The sequence below is a fragment of the Ranitomeya variabilis genome, chromosome 3 (assembly GCF_051348905.1).
Source record: "Ranitomeya variabilis isolate aRanVar5 chromosome 3, aRanVar5.hap1, whole genome shotgun sequence".
Lineage (NCBI taxonomy): Eukaryota > Metazoa > Chordata > Amphibia > Anura > Dendrobatidae > Ranitomeya > Ranitomeya variabilis.
In genome coordinates this window covers 719,902,583-719,928,927 of record NC_135234.1, presented here as the reverse complement: position 1 = coordinate 719,928,927, position 26,345 = coordinate 719,902,583, and the positions used below count along the sequence as shown (strand labels likewise).

Genomic DNA, 26,345 nt, shown 5'->3' with positions numbered 1-26,345 from the left:
CTGACCAGTGACCCACATAAGCAGCTCGTCAGTGTTTTGAATGGGTATGTAAAGCTTGCAAATGTGATGACCTCACTGTGGAGCCGGGGCCATTTGTTTACTGCTGCTATTGACATATACAAGTTAGGAGACCCCGGCAGGAGAGCAGCTCCGCACAAGAGTCCGAGCATCAGTCCTGCCATGTTCACCAAGATACATAGCATCCAAGTACATGGACATCAGAGGAAAGCGCAAAGACGGATCATCCTCAGCGTACAGAGAGCCAATCCGTACCCACACCTCAGCTAATAAAGACAGAAAACAGGAGATCACGGTTACTGGGAAAGATCATTAAAGGGAACTTCTGGAAGTTTATTTAACTTTACCACCACTTTCATGAAATAATGTAAGGTCCATCAATACCACACGATTACTGTGAATGCGTCCTAGGACCCCTCGGTTCACAATAATTTTGCAGTCTAAACAGGATGATGATGATCACCTGACGAACAAGCAAAACTCTCGTTCGTCAGGTGAAATAATATTTGTGTTTGGCCAAAAGATCACCGTTCTCAGCAGTTCGGCAATGGGGGGGTTGAAGAGGTGAGTATGTCTATAATTAACCCATTTATTGCCCTTGGCTACGGTTTTTACAAATATCTTCTCAAAAGTAGTCACCCAGATTTGCAAGACCTGTCACAATACAGTTACATAAGAATAACTAGATAGATTTGCTGTTCTGACTGGAAGAGGCCCCTTTGGTTGAGGTTTTTTCATGTTTGATTTAAAGCACTTCCTCTCCAAAATCCTCCTTAGTAACAACTTCAGCTTTGGAAAACTCTTCTTATTCATTTCTATATGAAAATCGCACACTTTTTTAAGCAGCCAGAAACCGCGAGTTTTCTAATGGTAACCGCTACTTCGTTGGGGAAGTTTTTATTTCCTGAAGCGGTTTTGGAAGAGTTCTTTTCCAGAAGTGTTTTCTGCAGCCTTTTCATTGGACAATGCCAAGTTTGGAGCAGATTCCATCATTCCAGCAGGAGACACCTTAGAGGAGGTGCACTTTAATTTTTAACAATCATTTTTGAAAACCTGAAGAAGTGGGGAGGGATGGGGAAGAACACACACCCTAAAAAAACAAAGTATGAAGAGCAAATGCGGTTTACAATAGAAATTAAGATGGATCCTTTACATTTTTTTGAAGCAAGTTTTAAAATGTTTTTTTTTGAACAGGAATAACTTCACAGATCTGTGTGCACATAACACTCAATGTGAACATGGCCCGAGTGCATTTCAAGAGTTTTTGCAGCACAAAAACTCTAAAAATCCACCTCAAAAACTCTTGAAAAACTCTAATTCATTTTATGGCCAACGCACTTTGCAGTTTGTATCAGGAGTTTTGGGAACTTTTTTTCCCTGAAGAGGTTTTGGAAATACCTGATATAGATAAATAAAAGACGTACATGTACTCTCCTTGAAAAGGAAATCTCTACAAACTAGGGACTGTCCAACGAATGGGCTGCAAAATGACAGTTTAAGAGGGGGAAAAAAAATCCCTAAAAAGACCTGAAAAACTGTCCATAAAGCAAACAGAGGGTTTTTAAATTGCTGACTAGTTGATAGCTGGCTGAACTCGCCAATTTCAGAACGTTCGGCAAACAATCTGATGTGTGTGGGGGCCTCCTGACTCACCTGACAGATGTGATCAGAAGAAAAGGATTAGACAGTTGGAAATTCCACGTGAGATAAGTCACCGCCAGAGAAGTCTGGCAGCAGCTTTCTCTTCTCTTCCCATCAGCAGAGCCCAGGTTGGAAATCGGGAGAGAACAGTCGGCTGAGCAAGCAGCTGACAGCAACTGCATGTGTATGGCCAATGTTATCCTTAGGATAGCAGCATCACTGTGAATGTTGTATGTAGCACTATCAAACAATTATAATCTATATAATCCGGATTTTAATTTAAAATAAATAATTTTTATACTGACTACTGGGGCTATTTTACAATCATACTTCCTGTCTTTTATAGAAGACGTTTCGGAAGACTCATCAATGTCAGACTGCAGAGAACACAGAAGACACAGTTCACATTAGGCCATTTCACAAGTAACCCTACACCCTCTCTTGTAAAATCACCCCATCAGATGTGTGTGATAAATAGGGATATATATATATATATATATATATATATATATATATATATATATATATATATATATATATATATATATACATACATACATACATACATACATACACACACACACACGTACATACACACACACGTACACATTAGCTGTTTCCAGCCAGCGCACGCTCATTGCTATATAATTAACACTGCTGGTGATTATGCAATTTAATGTACGTTTACCTTGGCTGAAGTGGTTGAATTACATAGAAAGGAAGTGCGGCGTGTGGTAATGTGTGGGGACGGAGCCTCGTGTGGTAATGTGTGAGGTCGGAGCCTCGTGTGGTAATGTGTGGGGACGGAGCCTCGTGTGGTAATGTGCGGGGACGGAGCCTCGTGTGGTAATGTGGTAATGTGGTGGGGGCGGGATTACGTGTGGTGATGTGGTGGGGGGTGGGATTGTGTGTGGTGGGGGGCGGGATAGTGTGTGGTGGGGGCGGGATAATGTGTGGTGGGGGGCGGGATAATGTGTGGTGGGGGGCGGGATAATGTGTGGTGGGGGGCGGGATAATGTGTGGTGGGGGGCGGGATTGTGTGTGGTGATGTGGTGGGGGCGGGATTGTGTGTGGTGATGGGGTGTTGGGCGGAGAAACTGTGCAGGGGCGGGATTAGCAAATAATCGCGAATATATATATGTGTGTATGTGTGTATGTATGTATGTATGTATGTATGTATGTATGTATGTATGTATGTATGTATGTATGTATGTATGTATGTATGTATGTATGTATGTATGTATGTATGTATATATATATATATATATATATATATATATATATATATATATATATATATATATATATACACACACAGACACACACACTCCATATACTATGACTCCATCTTTGGGGCTGAATCGGGGGGAGGTGGAAGCAGTATGGTAAGCGATATGTCCCTGTCAACCTCACACACACACTAGTTGAATAATTTTAGCTTAAAAAAAAAAAAAAAGAACAGCCAAGTCTAAACATCTAAGCTAAATGTCTCTAATTACATGTTTTCAGGCTGCATCGCCGACATTACTGGTGTTTTTCCGTTCTAGCAGGACAAAAATAAGAGGTGACTGGCAGCAAAGGCAGCACAAGAGCCATTGTGTCATCACCGCACACACAGATCAGCAGCAGCGGCCCACACGCTACAACCAGTAGCCACAGCTCTCTTTAGGGCTAAACAAGAGGCCGCTGTACAGAGCAAAGCTCTATGTGGTATATGCAGCACCGCCTGCACACAGGTAAGGCTACTTTCACACTAGCTTTAACTGCATTCCGTCACAATGCGTCGTTTTGCCGAAAAAACGCATCCTGCAAAAGTGTTTGCAGGATGCGTTTTTTTCACCATTGATTAACATTAAGCGACGCATTGTGACGGATTGCCACACGTCGGATGCGTCGTGCAGTGGCGGACCGTCGGGAGCAAAAAACGTTACATATAACGTTTTATGCTCCCGACGGTCCGCTTTTTCCGACCGCGCATGCGCGGCCGGAACTCCGCCCCCACCTCCCCGCACCTCACAATGGGGCAGCGGATGCGCTGTAAAAATGCATCCGCTGCCCCCGTTGTGCGGCGGAGACAACGCTAGCGTCGGGAACCTCGGCCCGACGCACCGAGCCCGACGCTAGTGTGAAAGTAGCCTAAGTGTGAGGTTGGAGCTTTGATTTTTCCATTTATCAGTCCTCAGTTTACAAGATTATGGAAATCAGTCCTGCCTCCCCATCATAAGAGCCGTCTTGTGCTTTTCACCATTAATTATGGACCAGGCCCTGAAGAACACCAGGGTTTGAAAAAACAAAATGGGGGCCCCGTCACTAGCCACGAAGAAGGGGCCGGGGCCCCGTCACTCTGCTTCTGCTCTCCTGTCTGTCAAATTACATATGTCTAGCAGGGCAGCCAAGTCACCGGACAAGGTAAAAAGCAATGAATTGCTGACAAGTAAGGGAAAGTAAGTGCTGGCACAGATCGTGCTGAATGAATGCATATTTAGTGTATGGCAAGTCACAGAGCAGAAGGAGAGATGGTTCCTGCACATATTAGCCTGGAATGTGCACCAAAGGCAGAGTTAACGTCTTGTGACGATGACATCAGCAATACTATGGTGTTTTACAGCCTTTATCTCAAATCACAAGTATGCTTTAATTGCAGCAACTGGACATCCTAGGACGCTAACAAAAAAGCATTATCCAAAATGTATATCTGCTTTTTAAAAAAAATGTCAAATGCACAGTGCTGAAGCCATTAAAAAGGCATAAAATGCATCAAAAACGCATGAAATCCGCACCCAAATATGTCAAAGCAAATTGTAAAAAAAAACCAGGAAGCAACAAAAACAAAAAGCAGCTTTAGTTAAAGCATAGAATATTAAAAAGACAAAATTCAGCAACCAATACACATGTTAAAAAAAAAAAAAAAAAAACCTACACAGAAAAATGGAAAAAATGCAAGTAACTAATTTAAACAAAAGGTTTAGAAACTAAGCTCATTGAGGGAACATAACCCTAATGTCTATTTCATGAAATAATCGAATCACTTTTCTAATACTTTTTAATTAAAAAGTCCCTAATGTTCCCTCTATTAATCTCTACACCATCTTCATTTTTTTTCTCTTAGTTTCGTTTTGATAACGTTTTGTTTGAGCAACCCCAGAGCATGCCCTCTGTGTGATATTGCTTACGATGCAAAGTGACAGTGCGCTTGCCAGCTCTAATGAGTCATCGCTAGTGATGAGCGAGTATACTCGTTGCTCGGGTTTTCCCAAGCACACTCAGGTGATCTCCGAGTATTTGTTAGTGCTCGGAGATTTAGTTTACGGCTGCTGGACAGCCTGAACACAAGAGGGGATTCCCTAACAAACAGGCATTCCTCACATGTATTCAGCCTGTCTAGCGGCTGTAAATCATGCAGCTGCAGGGAGATGAAAACTAAATCTCCGAGCACTAACAAATACTCGGAGACCACCCGAGTAACGAGTATACTCACTCATCACTAGTCATCGTGCATTGAAAAGGAGAGAGAGAATGTGACGAGCAAACAGAAAGAACAGGCACCAGTTCCGCTCCACAAACAGACGTCACAGTGATGCCTTTTTTTCGGGGGCTGTTGCATGCTCATCACGATCTCTACTCTTCCACAAGCACTAATGGTGCGGTCTCTTGCCAGCTGGTCACTTCTCATTAGAGCCAGAGAGGGAGTGCACTGTCACTGTGCACTGATAAGGAATATCGAACAGAGTTCTCATACTGAGCATACGTCGGAATGGAGAACTGACGAATGCTCAGCATAACCGGGATCTGCCCAGCCCCTGAAACGGATGTCAAAGAGGATTCTTCAATTCAAGTTGGGGACAGAGGCTGTGGCATGTACCGCAGTCTGTGCCCCCTGATGACGTCCCATCTAAGTATCCCAGCATGCACTGCGTATTCTCAAACAAAGAGTTATCAATGTATACGACTAGCCTCCAATTTTTGTAAGTAGTTGGTAACTGCCTGAGACCCTGACTTTTGCTGAGGCAATTATAGCCAAACCTCGGCATGCAAAGGCAATGTCTGATGTACTGATGATCCACCACAAATTATACTCACTGGTTTTTTCCCAGTAAGATGGCTGGAAAGACCCAGCAATAAGTGTACTTGCACAATTTTTTGTAGAAGAACACAGACAAAAAGAAACCACATACTTTGTGCTAAAATACATTGTAATGAACTTACCGGCTTCGGCATCTTGTCTGAGCTCTTTTTCTAACGGAGACCGAAAATGATTGTCCTTTCCTGTGGAAAAGAAACGTTTTAATTAATATATGCAAGTGAAAGACTGTGACAAAACCACAAATACCAAGCAGCATGTGTTCAAGTCATGTGCAGAAAATCCACCAACAAGAAAGACTTTAGAGGGAACTGTACTTTTCAACAAACTTCCCATAAATCAATAGTAAAAGTGTTTATGAGAAACTTTAATATATCTTTGCTTCCTTCTCCACTTACGAACCCCTTCTTCCCCTCACTTCTGCCTCCTAAATTCACTAGCTACTCTGAAAACAGCTCAACTTCATCTTGGTAAAAACCAGCTCACTGAGGAATCAGATTACAGCTGCCCATTGAAGTCGAAAGAGAAAGTGCACTCAGGACAGTAAGCGAACAGGCAGAAGTAGCTGAAGCTTTTAGTAAATGTTTCTCAATCCATAGCTGGATTCACATCTACACTACTTAGTACTACTGTATAATGTCCTGATGTTGATTATGAACATGCTCGACAAAGAGAAAAAAAAATCTCTCATGTCTGTGTGTACTATGAGACTGATATAGAAAAGTTTCGTAGAATAACACACTTTTGCCTAAACCTGAATCCTCCTCTCTTTTAGGCCAAGTATGTCCACACGCAAGACAAATTCTATTCTATTTCTCTCAAAGCGGTTTGCAAAAGTGCATGCACTGGGTGCAGAAACAACCCCATTAAGGTGAATGGAGTGGATTTTACATTGCTGTGAATCTGCCGCAATTTCCATTCACATATAAAGATTCCTATCAGATCAACCCATCCAAACGCAGCGTCACACTGCACGTCCCATTGCTGCAGTAGATCTACCTAGTGAGAAAAGTCCTTAATGAAACAATAAAAGGTACATTGACAAGCGTGGAAAATCCACAGCGCATTGCAGCATCGGCAAAGTGTATTAGAATTGATCAAATCCTATTCTCACGTTGCATAAAAGTCGTCATTATATCATTTACGCCCCAGATCTGCAAAGCGCAGTGTAAAATAAGCAACGCAGCAAATCCACAATTTTCTCTTTTTACAGATTTTGCCATGGATATGCTTTTCTACATTCCACATGGACCTACTCTAAAGCCGCTGACGATTTGTATCCCAGCTTAATCGCCCACATTCACTGGTCTTAGTAAATATACGCCCCGCATCATACACCGTGACCGACGTCTTTAGGAAAGCGGGTGGAATGAAAATGTCGCAGACGGCTTCCATTCATATGACATTCCCACAGCGACGCTCCTCGTACACAAGCCCTCGGGGAGGGTGGCAGCAGTTCAAAGCTTCGGGGTTTTTTGTTTTGTTTTTTTTACTATTGGGTAAGCCCTGTGTACAGGATACACATCCTGCTCCCGAACAGCCAGAGGCCTCCATCATATGACAGCTGCAGCTTCCAGGACAAGAAGTGGAGAAGGAATATTAATGGTTCCTACACTTCGTTCAGCTCCGACTGGAAAGTAGCTGTAAAATTACGGCAAGCCGCATCATCCTAAGAAAGCCCAGGGTGGGGGTATTACCATCACTTAATGCCCATAAAACACTGGTGAGAGCAGACTTGACTTCCTGCCTGGGTGACCACTGGCTAGCTATCTGGGGGTCACCAATACAGTAAGTTATCTGTATATTAGTGATGAAAGACCCAAAGTCAAAAGTACCGTATTTTCCAGCGTATAAGACGACTGGGCGTATAAGACGACCCCCCAACTTTTCCAGTTAAAATATAAAATCTTCTTAAAAGTCGGGGGTCTTCTTATATGCCATGTGTCGTCTCATAGGGCCAGTGAATAATGTGCCTTTTGGGGAGGGGGGGACTGGTCCCGATGACGAAGAGAGGGGGCGTCTCACAGGAAAGTGTGAGTGGAGTATCCCCCTATTACCTCATTGTAGCAGCGTGGGGTCTCTGTGCTGGGGAGCAGCGGCTGCTCCTCTTTGTGCCGCGTGGGTGCTGTGGGGCGGCTCCTCTTCGTGCAGCGTCGGGCCTCTGTACTGTGGGGCGCCGCCGCCGCATCTTAGTGCAGAGTCGGGGCTCCTCCGGCATCTCCTCAAAGCCCGGAGGCACTGGCAGCTCCATTCCTGCGATGCGGTGGCCTCTGGGAAAATGGCCGCTGGGGGCGGCGCATGCTCAGATTCAGATCTCGTCCCGAGATCTCGGGAGACGAGATCTGAATCTGACCATGAGCCGTCCCCAGCGGCCATTTTCCCAGAGGCCACCGCATCGCAGCAATGGAGCTTTGAGGAGATGCCGGAGGAGCCCCGACTCTGCACTAAGATCCGCCACCCACAAAACAGAGGCCCGACGCTGCACGAAGAGGAGCCGCCCCATAGCACAGCACCCACGCGGCACAAAGAGGAGCAGCCACCGCCGCTCCCCAGCACAGAGACCCCACGCTGCTACAAATGATGTAATAGGGGGATACTCCACTCACACTTTCCTGTGAGACGCCCCCTCTCTTCGTCATCGGGACCACTCCCCCCCACCCACCATATACACATAGGTCTGCACCCGGCGTACAAGACTACACCCGGCGTATAAGACGACCCCCGACTTTTAAGAAGATTTTCAGGGGTTAAAAAGTCGTCTTATACGCCAGAAAATACGGGTATCCAGTTTTGGTTCTTTTTTCACTTCTGCTGCTCTCGAATATTCCATTTTTTTTTTTTTTTTTTTTTTTTAAATCCATCGTCCATCATACTTTAGCTTTTTTTATTTGGTGCTTTGGAATCTATAGCACATCAACAAAGGGGTTAATCTGCAGATAAGTTCCACTTTTGCATGAAGGCCAGCTGAAGCACCCCATCTTACCCAATGTGTGCAGAGGCTCCTGCTGCAACCAGTTGTCTTATGGCCGTCAGACACAGGACAGCGAGTATATGAAAGAACATGACTAGAGTAGAGAGACTTACTTTTTTCGGATTGAGTCGGGTTTCACGAAACCTGACTTTGTCAAAAGTCGGGTCGAGTGAAATCGGCTGATTATTGTGAAAAGTCGGGGGCTGACCGAAACACGAAACCCAATGCAAGTCAATGGGGAATCAAAGTCGGCAGTGAGTGGGGGCCAGGAAAACACCTACAGTGCCCATTTTAATGCCAAAAACATCAATTCTTATTACTTAAGCTTGTCAATCTTAATTTACTTTATAATAATAGTTAGGCATTGAAAACTGGGGGTCATTTGGCTAAAGTTGTGGGGGAGTAGGGCTGGCTCAAGATTTTCGTGGGCCCAGGAAACGCGGACTACGTCACGGCGATGGAGCAGGGAGAGGTAAGTATTTCAACTTTGCAAGTGCTGTGATCCTGAGCAAGCAGGGGGGGCCCACTCGTTGGCACAGGGCCCCTCATAGTACGGCGTTGTGTTTGACGGCGGGGGCGCCTCCCACCGGCAGAGACACTTTTGCGTACTATGAGGGGCCCTGTGCCAGTGACGTCGCCAATGAGTATGCCCCCCCACCTGATGAAGGAACCTGCACTTTCACCTGCACCTTCCTCTTTGTCCCCGTGTAAGGTGGTATAACATGCGGGAAGAGGAACCTGACTTTCAGCAGGGTCAGATTCTGGCTGTGTAGCGTGCAAGGGGAATGTAGTGGTCTAGGTCAATGTACCAGCAGACTCATCTAGCAATGGCTGGGCAATGGGCAGGATGAGGAGGAAACACAGATATGGGCCCAAATAATAAAGTGGGCTAAATGCAGTTCAAAATTGGTAACAGAACTAAACAGGCGGCATAGCTTTGCTCAGTGTCGGAAAATTGTAATGAGTGGCAGACACAGTTAGTAGGCCCAAATAATAAAGTGGGCCAAATGTCTGCCAAAAAATTGTTCATAAATAAACAGGTGCCATAGCTAGGTGCAGGGGTGGGCTCCTCTGCCGAGTAGCAGACAGTGGTAGTAGGCGCAAAGTATTAATTGGTCTAAATGGAGGCCAGGGCCCCTGTATATTTTAACTATCATCTATCATTTCAACAAATTTGTATTGGCAGTGCCATTGAAGGATTTAACAGCACAGACTACACAGTGGTGGGGCAGGGAGAGGTAAGTATTGCAAGTGGTAGAGCACTGTTCGAGCTGGGGGGGGGGGGGGAGAACACTCTCTCGTGGGCGGCGGTACTGGCACAGGGCCCCTCATATTACGACGGTGTGTCTGACGTTTGTTGTGCACCACCACCGTCAGAGACACTTCATTGTACTATGAGGGACCCTGTGCCAGTGCCGTCGCCCAACAGTGGGCACACCCACCTGTCCAGGCAAACGGCACTCGCACGGGTGCTTGCGCCAGACTTCCTCATTTTTTGGAAAATCTAACCAAAATAACAACCGTTATATGGTACTGTAAAACAAGGTAGAAGGTGTATATAAACTTGTTGAGAATTTAAATCTCACTTTTTTTGGGGGGAGACTGAACCAAAACTCAGGCCCAGTGTGTAACACAACACAATGTAAGTGGCAGAAAGTGGCTGGAATATATAAGAAAAAATACAAGGACTGTAGTACAATTTCAATCTCCCTACAATGATCTCAGGACAAGTATGGCAGCAATAAAAAGGACTGCTGCACACAAAAGTGTGGACAAATAAACAAGATAACTGTGCAGAAAGGAGCAACAGGATTTTTGCTTTTAAAAAAGCAGTTGGTTTGCACAGCAGCGTGCAAACAGCAATGCAGCTATCAGGGAGCTTTATAAGGCAGCCTAATAAGCTACAGAGCTGATGCACAAAGATATAGCCTCCACTGTCCCTGCAAAAAAAAAAGGTGGTGTTGGACAGTGGAAATCGCTCCAGCACAAGCAGTTTGGGGGTTAATCTTCCCTCCCTAACGATACCGAACCCTATGCTGAGATCGGCAGAAGTAAGATGGCGGTCGGCGTGCACGCCCCTTTATAGCCCCTGTGACGCTGCAGAAAGCAAGCCAATCACTGTCATGCCCTTCTCTAAGATGGTGGGGACCAGGACCTATGTCATCACGCTGCCCACACTCTGCGTCCTCCTTCATTGGCTGAAAAACGGCGCTGAAAGCGTCATATGAAACGCGACTTTTGCGCGCTGATTGCCGACCGCATGGCCGATCCCACACTAGGATCGGGTCGGGTTTCATGAAACCCGACTTTGCCGAAAGTCGGCGATTTTTGAATTTGTCCGATCCGTTTCGCTCAACCCTAAACATGACCGATCGTCAAAGAAAATCTCTATCTTTCTCGGATCGAATTGTAAAATAAGATAAAATACGGTCAATAGAAAACGTGAAGGCGAATCTGCCTAATCCAGTCCTGCAGCCTCTTCATTGTCAAGACCCACCAAAGGACAGACCCCGACTCCCATAAAGTGCTGGCATGTCCTATAAACCATAATATGGTAATACCCTTCTAACTGGCTGCCGACATTAGATAACTGTTCAATGAGCAACAATCTCCCCTTCGTGATCACCATAGATTGGAAAAGGCCAACGCAAAGCTGAAGAACAGGGTCTCAATCCTAGAAGCGCCCACCGGGTCTCATGGGCCTAAGCAAGAAGGGCAGCAACAAAGCATCATAATGAGAGCACAGGCTATGGACTAACCCATGGCTATACTTTACAAAACAACCTCAAACTTTCTAAAACATTCATGCGCCCTTTATACCAGACCAATTATTTTCCTTTTATATACATTTTCTCATCCTCGCAGAGACTTTCTAATTCCATGAAACACAAGTAATTAGAACTCTGCCATTAAACAAAATGCCTCTTAAATCACAAACATATGCTTCATTCACTCAGAAGTGTTCCCCGCGGGGCGGGTGGACAATGCCGAGCAGAAGGCGGCCGATGTAAGGACCTGGCGCTTATTTACACTGCAATCTCATTACCGTGTGTACACAACATGCACATCTGTCTGCATCACAAAACGGGTATAGCTGCCAATTAGTGCAACGCACAAACGGTGAAACGTCTCCGCAGCACCAGAAGTAAGGACATTAGAAAACTGCATTCTGAATAACATCGCTGCCGCACTCAGAAAACCAACGTCAGGAATGAGTAATACAAATCTGCGTCTAATTGTCATTAAGAAAAAAGTTCCATCTGGATGTCTGCAGAGTGCGACCCACCGTGATGTAAGGGCGTTGTCACACGGGACCTTTACATACCTCTGCCACACATTTCACTCCGTATCTGTAGATACTCGCAGGACGGGAATGAGAATGTGTGAAACCTACAGTAATGTGTGGCAGATAGTGATGAGTGAATGTGCTGGGATAAGGTGGTACCACCGTGCCAACCGAGTGCCTTCGGCGTGCTCGAATATATGTTCGAGTCCCCGCAGCTGTTCAACAGTCGCAACACATGTATGGATTGCCTAAAAAAAACCAGGAAATCCCTGCAAGTGTTGTGACTGTCGAACAGCCGTGAGACATGCAGCCGAAGAACTCGAACATATTAATCAAGAACGCCGAAGATACTCGGTTAGCACCCAAGCACGGTGGTAACACCTTACCCCAGCACATTCACTCATCACTAGTGGTGGACCTTCTGCAGCAAGCAGTAGAAATGCTGCCAAATTTCAGGACACAGAAGCTTCAAATACCTTTCACAATTTTTGAAAAATACATATTAAAAAAAGAGAACACTACACTCCCCCCAGTCTTCTTCAGTGGATGGCTTGCCTGGTCCCCGTATAAATGGCCTCATCCAGTGTGACTCTTGGGCGGCACAGAGACTGGCAGATGATACGCAAGAGTCCAGGACCACAGTATAGAAGATTTGGAGTTTTCTTTAGTCGATGCTGTTTCTGCAGGAAATCTGGCAATAAAAACCACAGATTGATGCAGATTTCCTACATAATTGCTGCAGAAACCTGTTGCAGCCATTGTTCTTCATGAAAACATACCCTAACAGGATTTACTAAGACTTTTCGCACACATGAAAAAACGGCAGATCACGGCGGATATGCTGGAGGTTTTCCCATCTAGATCTGAACGCAGAAAATCCACAGCATATTACAGTGGCGGCAGAGTGGACAGAATTTTAACAAGCCTCATCCACAGTGGAAACGGACCCATGGTGCAGATTATTTATCCACAGCATGTCAATTTATGGCAAGAATTTTCACTCTGATCTTTAGCTATAGATACTGCAAAATCTATGGGGAATTTACAGCAAAAGGATATGCAGAGGAAAACTTGAACAATAAAAAACAAAACTAAAAAAAAAACCAAGCATCTAAAAAAAGTCTGTGAAGGACCTAAATATGGATTTTGTTTCCCGTGAGCCATAAAAAAAACAATATAGATTTCCATATGCACTGCAGAAAATCTATGAGAAACGAACAGCTTTGATGAGAGGATGAAAGGAGGATCCGGGAACCATTCAGGATGGTCTTTCCATGGGAACGGCTTCTATTGGGAAGGAGGAGGACATTGTTCCGTGCCCTCAGGAAATCCTCATTTTACATAGTGGATTACCTACAAGAAATAGAAACGATCGAGATCCCGATGGAACCATTTGCTGCGTCCCATCAGATGATCTATCGTCGCATCAATCCTAGATGACTTCTTTAACCTGTTCCTGACCGGTTGATTGTGCTTTTTTCCTAACTCCCTTCTTTCAAGGGCCATCACATCTTTATTAGTTTTCTGTTGACACAGTTTAATGAAAAACTTGCTTTTTGTGGGAAGAGTTGTAATTTTGACTGACACCATATATTTTACTATATTATATACTGAAAAACCAGGGGCTGAAAAACTTCCAAGTGATTACCTCTGCCACACATTTCACTCCGTATCCGTATCTCCGTAATAGTGGGGGGGGAAAAAAAAAAAAGCAATTCTGCAATTATTATTTTTTTGTTTTTATGGTGTTTATCGCGACCTGAAAACAGGATCCTCCAGGACAGTACAATTACAGTGATAAACCACTTAAGAAAAAAAAAAATATTAAAAGAGACGTGGAAATGTGACATTCGGAGCACTTTTATTATTCCTTTGATGGAGCGGTATGATGGCTTTGTGTGGCCAGCTAACGCTTTATAGACACTATTTTGGGGCACACAAGATGTTTTGATCGTTTTTATTGCTTTTTTTAATTTTTTTTAGGCAGGTTCAACAGCAGTAAAAAAATAAATAAATAAAAAATCAATTCTGGCACTTCATTTGTTTCTCTTTACATTGGTTACAGTACAGGATATTTTAGATTTCGATAGATCAAATTTTTACAGCTGAATGTTTATTTTTAAATGGTAATTAATATTTTTTTCTTTTTTGATATATATATTTTAATTTTTCAATCCCCTTACTGGACTTGAATCTGCAATTGTTAGTTTGCTTGCTCCTTAAACAGCAATATTGATAGTCAAAATTATGTTCTATAAAGTTCGGCTAGGCTTCCTAAAAGGATAGCACCCATCAGGGCCTTCAGCCAGCTCCTGTCACTGTCATTACAGGATGATGCCAGCCGACATCTGCCCTGTATGCTGCACATTCAGCACCTAAATAGCCCATTCATTTTTATTTGCAAAGCTACAGATGAACAAGACTGAAAAAATAAGACATCCTGGTCCTGTGTATTCACTGAACCAGACAGAAACCCAAAAGATTCAATGACCGAGTCCAAATCAGTCCATACAGTAAACGACAGGAGGTCTGGGTATTATGGGCGTAATTTACATGCTAAAATGTGTCCATATTACTCCCAACTAGCCTGATGTTGGCTCCTTATTGCAATGATCATCAATTCCAAACCATTGTTTTAGAGAAACAGGATGGCTTCAGAACTTTCCGCAGCGTGCGAGTTCACTTTTGGGATTTGTTCACACAGCGCTTAAAGATGCTGATCCAGTTCAAATACACTTTGGAAACACATTGTGATTGAACAGGAAGAACAGTCCCATTGTTGTTGAATTTTGCTTTATTTTTTTTCCCCAGAACAAAATTTTGAAAATCTTACAGAGGAAAAAAGAGGCGACACTTCACATGTTTGGTGCCGATTCCTCCTGGGACCCACTGGAAACTCGATGCAAACAACTAGGTGCATTAATAAAAAACTGCCTGGATTCCGGATGTGGATTTCTCCAAGGCAGAAGAAAAATCTGTGTGAATGTACACTTTGGGTAAAAAAACAAACAAACAACAAAAAAAAAACACTAGGGTAACTGGCTTCCTATAATCCTTTCCACAGCCAGTAAGGCGGTTGGGTTTGGAGACCACCGGAAATGTCGGCATGGAAATGTAATGTAAAGCTCTCCAGAACGCACTGACTATATATACCTAGGTCACACACAGCTGTCACTGTCGCTTTTCAATCAACCTCAAGAATTGTGGGGTTACATTGTGCATAAAGCCAACAAGATGCGGAGGTCGTCCGTATGTCCCGTCAGTTCCCTCCCATCGTCCTCTTCCTCCTGCAGCAAGGGCCGTACACAGCGGAGCGCTGCCACGTGCTGGATGGAAGCGGAGGCTCCGGTCTATTATCATACAATTCTTCACAATCCTGATGCTTACAGAGGAGGTGGATGGGAGAAGACAAAGGAAAGAAGCAGAATAACTTACAATGGCTTCCTGCTGAGCTCCAAAACTAGGTTTCTTCCCATTTCAAAACGACATTAAGACCTCGCTCAGACGTCCGTTTTTCCATGGAGAGAACATGTATCCCTTACAGTCTATGGAACTGTTCACATGGCAGTGTTTATTGTGGACTGCAAGTCCGGGAAAAAAAAAAAAAAAAAGAAAAAAAAAAATCACAGATGTCCGATTTTGATACGAACTGAGGATCAAAATTACGGTAGTCAAACATTAATCTAACGGGTCTGTGAAGAGACTTTGCAGCTTGTGGTTTTATTTTTGTACGAGAAAAATCGCTGATTAAATACTATTGGTAAAACCTGGCAAATACTGAAGAATATCGGACCATATATTACATAAGAGACTAACCACTGACGTCTGAACGAGGCCTTAGAAGATAACAGGACTCAAGCGCAATATGAGTGAATTGTGAAGCCAGACAAGTCCCACTGGAAAGAGTGGCGCCAATTTTGATTTCCAGCCCCCTCTAATTCTGGACAACGTCTTTTGAGCTTAAAAGGCTAGTCAAGTAGAAACAACAGCCTAGCACTCCTCATCTCACACAGCGCGCACGCGCACACACACAGCGCACACACACAGCGCACACACACAGCGCACACACACAGCGCACACACACACAGCGCACACACACACAGCGCACACACACACAGCGCATTTTAAGACCAACATTGGTTTATCATCAAAATAAAACTACTGCCGCAACAAAACCTTAAGGCCACGTTCACATGTTCAGAATTTTACATCAGTGTTTGTTAGCCAAAACCAAGAGTGGGTGACAATGCATAAGTGGTGCACGTGTTTCTATTAGGTTATGTTCACATGTTGCGGTTTTTCTGAACGCAAAACCTGCTCTCTTCAGTTGAGTTTTTGGTGAACTTAAGGGTATGTGCACACGTTCAGGTTTTTTCGCGATAAAAACGCTATAAAAACTCATTAAAAACGCATACATTATGCATCCTATCATTTAGAATGCATTCTGCATGTTTTGTGCACATGCTGCGTTTTTTTCCCGCCAAAAAAACACATCGCGGTAAAAAAAGCAGCATGTTCATTAATTTCGCAGATTTTCCGTGGTTTTCCCGCAATTCTATGCATTTGGAAAAAAACGCACAAAAAACGTGTCAAAAACGCATGAAAAAACGCGAAAAAAAACGCATGCGGATTTCTGGCAGAAATGTATGTAAGGGTATGTGCACACGTTGCGGATTCGATTGCGTTTTACCTGCAGATTCCCCGCGGATTTTCTGCAATTTTTGTGCAGATTTCGCCACCTGCGGATTCTATTACGGAATAGGTTTAAAACGCTTCGGAATCAGCACAAAGAATTGACATGCTGCGGAAAATAAACCACTGCGTTTCTGTAGATGCCCATTGATTTGTGTGGGCATCATTTGATAACATCTCCTCACTGCAGGTCGATTTATGACTGTCACATGTGCAGAACCGATATGACTGGTGCACGCTCACTGATCGAATGGACGCTCATTTGGACGGTCCAAACATCTTTATATCACTAATATACATATATAATGGGAAACAAAGTCTGGGAGTAAGAACAGCAGTGAAAGGAGTTTATCAAGAGGAAAATTGTGCAGGGGAAATAAAACTTGCAAATCATTACGTTACAGAGGCCTCTGGAGGCAGCAGTAAGGGCAGGGGTCTCGGAGCCACAGGCGGCTCAGTGGTTGTGACTAGTCCTGACACACCAGGGCCCTGCTTCCTCTCTACTTATGTAGGAATCCTACTATTTCCCTTCATTATGTGTGAATGACTGAAGTTACACACGTGACCGACATGGATAATAGATTCACTCGGCCCCAACAAAAAAAAAAAAATCATCTACATCAAGCAACACTTTCCAGTCTGGCACATATTACCGTCCTCCCGGAGCGGCCGGCTCGCAGCTTCTCTACATCCCTGGATGGAGAACACAGAGGTCAGGAACAAGCGACTTGCAGTTTAGGTGACAAGGAAAACTGTGCATAGTGGTCACAATGGTCCTCACCCAAACGAGAAATCACCAGAAGGAACGTGCAGGTAAAAGGGTTACGTCCGATGCAGTGTCTGAGGGGCCAATGACACAGGGATGGAAAGAACTTAAAATAAGGAAGGTCTGTCGTGCTCCGACACATCAGTAGTGTAATATTCTGTACTTAGTATGGCTTTACAGAACTTTTTTTAAATTGACTGTATAAAATAAAAATGGCAAAAAAAAGAAGAAAAGAAAACTGAAAAAATTACTGCATAGTGAAAACCCAACCTAAAGTTCATATGGGGACGTTGGGCTGTAGGTGACAGATAAGGTTACAAGTGTGAAAACCTGCAGGGATCATCAGTGATTGGCGCAGCTTGTCCTTTATCCAAAACACTTTCTATCCATGAAAAGGGATCCGAGAAGTATGGATTCTCCTTGCAGAGAGTGACATGTTAAGCATTTCCTCTGGGAAATATGCAAATTGTCTCTTCAGAGAGGAAGAGGACTAGAACTCTAGTGCCACCTATTGGAAGTAGCAATCCTAACAGTCAATGCCCAGCCTTTAACGAGCCGTGTCACATGACTTAGGATAAAAGCCAAACTAGAATGTCTATTTACAGACACTGTGTTTTGGGGTTTTGCCCCTCATCAGTGCAAAGTGGAGATCTGGTTTGGCTGAGTGAGAGGCATCTGACCGGGATCCAAGAAGTATCGTTTCTCCTTGCAGAGAGTGACATGTTAAGCATGCCGAGATGAGGAGACTTAAAGCCCTCTCCGCAAGGAGAAACGATTAGTGATGAGCGAATATACTCATTACTCGAGATTTCTCAAGCATGCTCGGGGGTCCTCCAAGTATTTTTTAGTGCTCGGAGATTTCGTTTTTCTTGCCTCAGCCGAATGATTTACATCTGTTAGCCAGCATAAGTACATGTGGGGGTTGCCTGGTTGCTAGGGAATCCCCACATGTACTTATGCTCGCTAACAGATGTAAAACATTCAGCTGCGGCAATAAAAAGTAAATCTCCGAGCACTAAAAAATACTCGGAGGACCCCCGAGCGTGCCCGAGAAATCTCCAGTAACGAGTATATTCGCTCATCACTAATCGTTTCTCCTTGCGGAGAGGGCTTTAAGTCTCCTCATCTCGGCATGCTTAACATGTCACTCTCCACAAGGAGAATCGATACTTCTTGGATCCCGGTCAGACGCCTCTCACACAGCTAAATCAGATCTCCACATTGCACTGACGAGGGGCAGTACCCCGAAACACAGTGTCTGCAAATTGAGATTCTGGTTTGGCTTTTATCCTAAGTCATGTGACAAGGCTCGTTAAAGGGTCGACATTGCCTGTTAGGATTGCTACTTCCTATAGGTGGCACTGGAGCTCTAGTCCTCTTCCTCTCTTCCATAACGCTGCATGGAAAATCGGCAGTATAGATTGACACTGGCCGTGGATTTTCTCTGCACCACAGGAGATAACCATGTACTGCGTGTGCAGGCAAGAAAGACATGAAATAGTTACCGTATGTGCAGTTAAACGGGCCTGTGGCTAAAATGGAACAATTGGCCATGCAATAAAGAGCAGTAAACGCTCTGGTAATGAAGTGGTTAAATTCAGCAAGAACCCTGCGATGATACAAGCAGTTTTTGCTGCAGATGGTGTTATTTTCTTCCGCAGTTCTAGGAAATAATCCTAAAAACTGTCTTTACTGGATCATGCAGCAGCTGACTGCCGAGGTGAAGCACGTCATGGGGCATTTTTACTATAACGGTCTAAGTGTTAGACAGTACAAATTTAGGCGGTCGGGTTATCCAGCATCAGAAGCGAGAGGAGCGGGTTACACTACGAGCCCCCAGACCTGGTCAGACGCGAGCATGATCGACAGGTATCGAGCTGACGTCCTACTCTGGCACCTGCTGATCAAGCACTCGGCAGCGCAGGGGTGCGAGGTCACCCTATATAATTCACAGCAGGACAAAAATGCTCCTCTTACTAATTTAGAGGACTATTTTTAGGTAAGGAGGAGCACAAACTGTGGTAACTAATTAGTCATACTCATACATAAGTAATATGACTACTCCAAAATGTCTCATCTCCCCCATACGGCACCAGGCTAGTTCATCTCACTGAAATGGAAACAAGCGACTTCCTCCCCTCTCCCCAAACTAAAGACAGCTTTCTCCTCCTTCCCCCTCACACCAAAGGAAAACAGGTAACTGCATCACTCAACCCTCCACCAGACGAATACATCTATCCCTTCCCCTAAACAACCAACACCTTCCTCAAATAACTAAACTGATTGGTAAAACCCCACCACCCAAACGCTGACAGGCACCGCCGCCATGACCAACCCGACAGACGACGCCGACACCACCACCAACCCCTGACAGACACCACCACCACCACCAACCTGTGACAGACGCCACCACCACCAACCTGATATACACCGCCACAGCACCCCGACAGACGCTGCCACCACCACCCCCTGACAGACGCCACTGCGACCACCACCAACCTCTGACAGATGCCGCTGCCAACCCCTGGCAGATGCTGCCGCCACCAACCACCCCTAGCAGATGCCACCACCAACATCCCGACAGATGCCGCCACCACCAACCCTTGACAGATGCCACCGCCAAAACAAATTAGAAAAAAAAGGGTCTAAATCACAAGTGTGGCGCAATTATGGAAGAGTATTTGGGGAGAGGGTTTAATAATTTTGGTGCATTTACTTTATCTGCCTCCGTGACGTACTGCCCAAGGTATCATTCACATGTCTAATTTTCAGAAACAAGTGCATCGTTTTCATGGATAGCACTCGTACCCTTGATAGTCTATGGAGTTACTCACACGTCCTTGATTTTTCACGGACCTCGGAAAATAGAGACATGTCAGATTTTGATCCAAGAGTCAAATCAAAATCGAAGATGAACGTCTATAGGTCCGATTGTCACAGACTGTCACATACGACAAGGTGGAGAAACCTTTTTCTTCTCCATGTACAAGAAAAACTGATGATACTTGGATGTCTGTATTTTTCATATGCGAGAAAAAAAATAATCGTCTTAATGAGGCCTATAGGGTTTCTACCTGTAGAAAGGAGGGTAAACGAGGGGTGAGGGCTCGCTATGCTGCAGAGATTGAGGCAGAGAAATAGAAAGTTTATAGCACATCCAGGACCACAACACAAATTTCTGCAAAAGCGGCTCCAACCGAAGGCCAGTGACATACAAGCTTATTATGGATGCAAATCCTAAATCAGAGGAGCACAGTTTCACAGTGATGGGAGTATTACACGCCTGTTATACAGTTGTCTGAAAATGGCCCCTGGCTGAATTCAAGGGTCTATGAAAGTCAGATTGTAATGAGCAGCCAGACAGGCGTTACACATTCAGACTGACCATACACTCCACAATTTATGGATTAGACGTCTAAAAATCTGCAAATTTGGCCCATATTTCTGTGCGGTGTATGTCTGCAGTGACAATCTCATGCCCATGCTCCTTCCCATCCCATTGTACTAAGTCACGGGCACAAAATCAATAGTGATCTCACGTGTCTGAATACAGCATACATCTGCTGCACACGTACTGTATACCGGAGGTGAAGGGGATTTTACTTATTAAAGAAAATAAATTCTCCATGACAAACTCAGACGCTATCGGCATCTTAGCTGCAGTCTGCTTGTAAAGGCCTAACGCTGAAAGAAGCCTCAAAAACTTTTAGATTTTTTTTTTTGTCATCATCCAAGAAAAACTCATTAGGCTGAAGGTAAAAACAGATACAGGGACCAAACACTGACCAGTACCTGATGCAGCAAACTGCTGGAAATCGAAAAGATTTTCCCCCACCACGTACCATAACAAAAAGCATCTGGATACAGCTTAGCACGAATGCTGTCGATTCGCTTGCAGAAAATCCACAGGGTGTGAAGCCATGTTCTCAAATGCTGCTTTTTTTTTTTTTTTAAATTGGGCATTTTCTGAACCAAAATGGCAGATTCCTGGCCGAGTTTGCGTCATTTTTCGTGGGTTTTTTTTTAAACTTCTCATAGGGAAAGAAAAGTGTACAAACACAAGAAAAAAAAAACTCTGCACAGTTCAACAGCATCGTTGGACGAACGGCTTCTATGAAATCACATCTGCTTTTCAGGAACTGTTAGACGCAGATCTTCTGCATAAGAATACACCGCATTTCTGCCACACGGGAACATGGCCTTACATTGCCGCATTGTATATAAGACTTAACTAAATATTATTCCCAAACTGCCCAACAGATCTGCAGAGTAAACTGAGCAGCAATGTGAACCTGAAATGTGCAGCATGTCAATGTATTCTGCACGTCTTTGCAATGCAAAGGGTGAAATATGTGGAATATCTGCTGCAGAGTTCCCGCGTTTTTTCCAGCTTTTAGGTCACATTGGAACTTACCCTAAATCCGACCCTCCAGTATTAATGGCTATGAAGGCCACATCGAGTCAACACAGGTCAGCAGGTCAACTTCCACTGGTTTCTATAAATGTAGATGTACACAGGAGTATGGGGGCATGAGTCCCAACTCTCCACGGGAAGGATTCGGTATGCCGGATCTCCGGGAGAAAAGTGGTCACCAGAGAAATTTGGCAGCAGAGAACACAGGAGGGCTCGGCTGAATTAGGGTATGTGCACACGTTGCCGATTTTGCTGCGGATTGGCAGCATTTTCCCTGAGTTTACAGTACCATGTAAATCTATAGAAAGCAAAATCCACAGCACACATGCTGCGGAAAAAAAACGCACGGAAATGTAGCGTTGTTTATTCCGCAGCATGTCAATTCTTTGTGCGGATTCCGCAGCGGTTTACACCTGCTCCATTATAGGAATCCGCAGGTGTAAAACCACAGGTGGAATCCGCAAAAAATCGCAGTAAATCCACAGGAAATCCGCAGGGCGGTTTACCTGCAGATTTACCAAAATCAGTCTGGAAAAATCCGTAGAGTAATCCGCAAAGTGCACATACCCTTAAGCCTCCCTGCATAACCTGAGGGGTATTCAGGAGAGATCGTGAGAATTATCAGCCATCTATTGTGAATGAGAGGGGGGCTTTATTTAGGATAAGTGGCAACATCAACCAGAATAATAATAATAATAATAATAATAATAAATAATACCAAATTCTGCCAACTGTATATAAAAATCATGTCATAGTTCAGCCTGATACAAAAATGAAACATGGTCTCCATGTATCAAACTTTTCCAATGCACAAAAGAAAATTACCGTAGATGTTAGTCTACGTTCACATTAGCGTTCGGCGCCGCAGCGTCGCCGCATGCGTCATGCGCCCCTATATTTAACATGGGGGCGCATGGACATGCGTTGTGCTGCGTTTTGCGACGCATGGCCGCAAGCGTTGGGCGCAGAGAACGCAACAAGTTGCATTTTTTTTGCGTCCAACTTTCGGCCAAAAAGGACGCATGCGTCGCAAAACGCAGCGTTTTAGCGTGCGTTTTGCTGCATTTTTGTGTGCGTTGTGTCGCCGACGCTGCGGCGCACAACGCAAATGTGAACGTAGCCTTAATTAGGCGATAGCTCGTTTTAGAGTACATGGCTCTTTCGATTGAGACACGTCGCTGCATCGCACCAGAATGGAGGGGAACAAAGTTTCATTATGACCAGAAAAGGTGCCGAGACGGTAACAATCAAGTCACAAAAAATCCATCATGTTCATTGAGGGAGCCTGTGGGTTTCGCTATGCGTCCTAATTCTCTTACACTATGCTGCCATGTTGCAGGAGGGGTGTACAGCAATCTTTGGTAAAAGCAGAAGTCACCGCGTAACCCCAGGCATCGTGAGATGTCTGCACTGAAAAGGGGGGAAAATAAAAACAAAAAAAATTGTGTCCAGTGCTGTCAAAAAGATTGTGAAAAAAAAAAAAAGGTTGGGGAATTTGTTCACATTTTCTTATCTTGGCCTCAATTCATCATTTGCATTATGTCATTTGTATTTTTTTGTTGTATCTGGTGCATTTTGCTCCAAATTCATCACAATGATGAGAAAAGGTTTGATGAATGGGCACCCATTTAAAGATGCAGAGAGATCTATTGGCTCTTATGGACAATCATTTCAATAAGCTTTGAACTGTGACACACAAAAAAGAAAAAGATTTTGGACTCCCCCAGGGTACCAGAATACAATTGGGCAAAAAATTTGGCGACATTTTCAAAAAGTCACAAATGATGAATTAGGACACTGGACCTAGATACCCCAAACCGCATCTATAGTGCAGAGGAAAAAGGAAGAAGGAAAGCAACATTAACTTTACAGGGTTTGTCCACCAGAAATCATCCAATGCCCCCCTGTGTAAAAATGAAAAAAAATCCAGTGCTCATATCCTCCACTGGCGCCATTCCAGCACTCGCACGACATTATGTCACATGAGCACTGCAGCCAATCAGCCGCAGCACTTGTATGTCCCTCAGATGAAACTTGGATGTCTAAGGGAAGTGTGAGCGCTGCAGCCCATCATTAGCCGCTGACTTATGCCCGTCAGCGCAGCAGCCAATGGAAGGTGAGCGCTGATATCCCTGGAAAGGCGCCGGTGTGAGACGACTACAGGACTGAAGAAGGGGGCTGTCTGGGTAGTGGACTAGCACCAATAATAATATATACAAAAGTAAATGACAACCATGGAAGGAAGAGAAAAAAATAAAGAAAAAGAAAAATCCCCAGGATGAATGGTGACCGAGGTCGTCTGTGTGACCCAGGCGGAGTTGTCAGGTCAGCGGCTGTGACTAGATTTCGGAAATCGGTTTACCTTTACTCAGAGACTCCTGGGGGGGGTTGGGCGTGAAGGTAATATCCATAAAACATCAGAACTCGCCCCAAAAGTAACACATCACACGGGGGGGGGGCGGGGGGGGGGGGGCCGACATCACACGGGGGGGGGGGCCGACATCACACGGGGGGGGGGGGCTGACATCACACGGGGGGGGGGGGCTGACATCACACGGGGGGGGGGGGCTGACATCACACGGGGGGGGGGGGGGGGGCTGACATCACACGACACGGGGGGGGCCGACATCACACGACACGGGGGGGGCCGACATCACACGGGGGGGCCGACATCATACGGGGGGGGGCGACATCACACGGGCGGGGGGCTGACATCACACGGGGGGGGGGGGGGGTTAACATCACACGGGGGGGCTGACATCACGGGGGGGGCTGACATCACGGGGGGGGGGCTGACATCACACGACACGGGGGGGGCCGACATCACACGGGGGGGGCGACATCACACGAGGGGGGGGGCTGACATCACACGGGGGGGGGGGCTGACATCACACGGGGGGGGCTGACATCACACGGGGGGGGGGGCTGACATCACACGGGGGGGGGGCTGACATCACACGGGGGGGGGGCTGACATCACACGGGGGGGGCGACATCACACGAGGGGGGTGGCTGACATCACACGGGGGGGGGGGGCTGACATCACACGGGGGGGGGGGCTGACATCACACGGGGGGGGGGCTGACATCACACGGGGGGGGGCTGACATCACACGGGGGGGGGGGCTGACATCACACGGGGGGGGGCTGACATCACACGGGGGGGGGCTGACATCACACGGGGGGGGGGGCTGACATCACACGGGGGGGGGGCTGACATCACTTCACACAGGTGTAGCAGAGCCCAGTTGTGAGTTCAGATCTTGCAGTCCTGTGCCAATTAAGATCTCAAATTTGCAGTCCTACAAAATATATATACATATCGTAGTCTGTGCTGCATCACTATCGTGACAGAGGCCTCTGATGTGACACCAGGACACAGGCGCCGCCGCCATCATGAACTCCCCAGGATTAGAATAATAACCAGCAAACTTGCACGACTTATTCAGTCCCCAGCTACAAAGTCAGAAAAGGCGCTAAAGTTTGTGCATTACCGCTGCGGCCTGTCCGTACCTGTACGAGGCCCGGGATCCCCGTCACCACCGGCGCCGCCGCCTCCTCCTCCCTCCTGCAGGCTCCGTTACTCGGCGGCTCTGGACGATGTCAGCAGCGCTGCTGCTGCTGCTGTGTGGGCTGAGGCCGCGCAGTCTCCCTGGGGAGGAAGAAGAGGAGGAGACGGGAGCGAGGAGGAGGGCTGCACAATATGGCCGCTCATGGAGGGTCTGGCCAGGGGAGGGGAGGTCACCGCGGCCGCAGACAGGACCTTACACTGTGTGTGCACGATACACAGCGACATCACCTCACAATGGCGCGCACGCCTGACAGAAAAGAGCCTCAGCACACTTGTTGCTTCTCGTGAGGAAAAGTCTGCATAGAACTCTGCCATGTGCCAGAACAAGGCAATAAAATGGCCAAAATCCAATATAGCCTTAGATGGATCTGGTCCCTAAAGTGACTAGTTGTACTATGTGCACATATTGGGTTTTGTATATTTCTTTTCTTCCGAAAGCCGCCTCAAAAATGACTACCAGATACACTTGAAAAACTGCTCCTGTTCATTACTATGGAGAATCAACTTTGCGGCTCATGTGAGAAGTTTTTTGAACGTTTTCTTGTTACTGGAGAGGATTTAAAAAAACGCCTGGTGAAAAAAAAAAGTTGCTTGTTGGGCGTCAGAGGTGTTTTTTTTAAGGCGCAAAAACTTTAAAATTCTCTCAAAAATTGTGAGAGTTCCCGTTCCAAAAACTCAGCAAAAAGACCGGGTGTGAACACGCCATTTGGCTATGGGCACACAATGTCATTGTCCAGCACAAAAAAATGAGTCGAAGATATCGCAGTGCACACGTTTCGCCTTATGTCTCTTCGGCGGCAAAAAAACCTGGCGAAACGGCTTCAGATAAACGACCTCCGGTGTTTTCCTGAAGCAGCCTTGGAAACTGGACACCTCAGAAGAAACCCATTATATCTGTTCCTTGGAA

At 45.5% G+C, this 26,345-nt stretch overlaps 1 protein-coding gene across 2 annotated transcripts in view; it reads right to left on the bottom strand.

The window, feature by feature from the left end:
* RDX (radixin) overlaps positions 1 to 25,580 on the bottom strand; it is a 106,590-nt gene extending 81,010 nt beyond the window's left edge. For both annotated transcript variants that reach the window (XM_077298332.1, XM_077298334.1), the window contains exons 1-2: positions 25,381 to 25,580; positions 5,866 to 5,925 (exon numbers count right to left, since the gene is read on the bottom strand). In XM_077298332.1, the coding sequence (XP_077154447.1) occupies positions 5,866 to 5,877 (12 nt within the window). In that variant the 5' untranslated portion in view covers positions 5,878 to 5,925; positions 25,381 to 25,580. The remainder of the gene's footprint in view (positions 1 to 5,865; positions 5,926 to 25,380) is intronic.
* Positions 25,581 to 26,345: the final 765 nt, after the last annotated feature.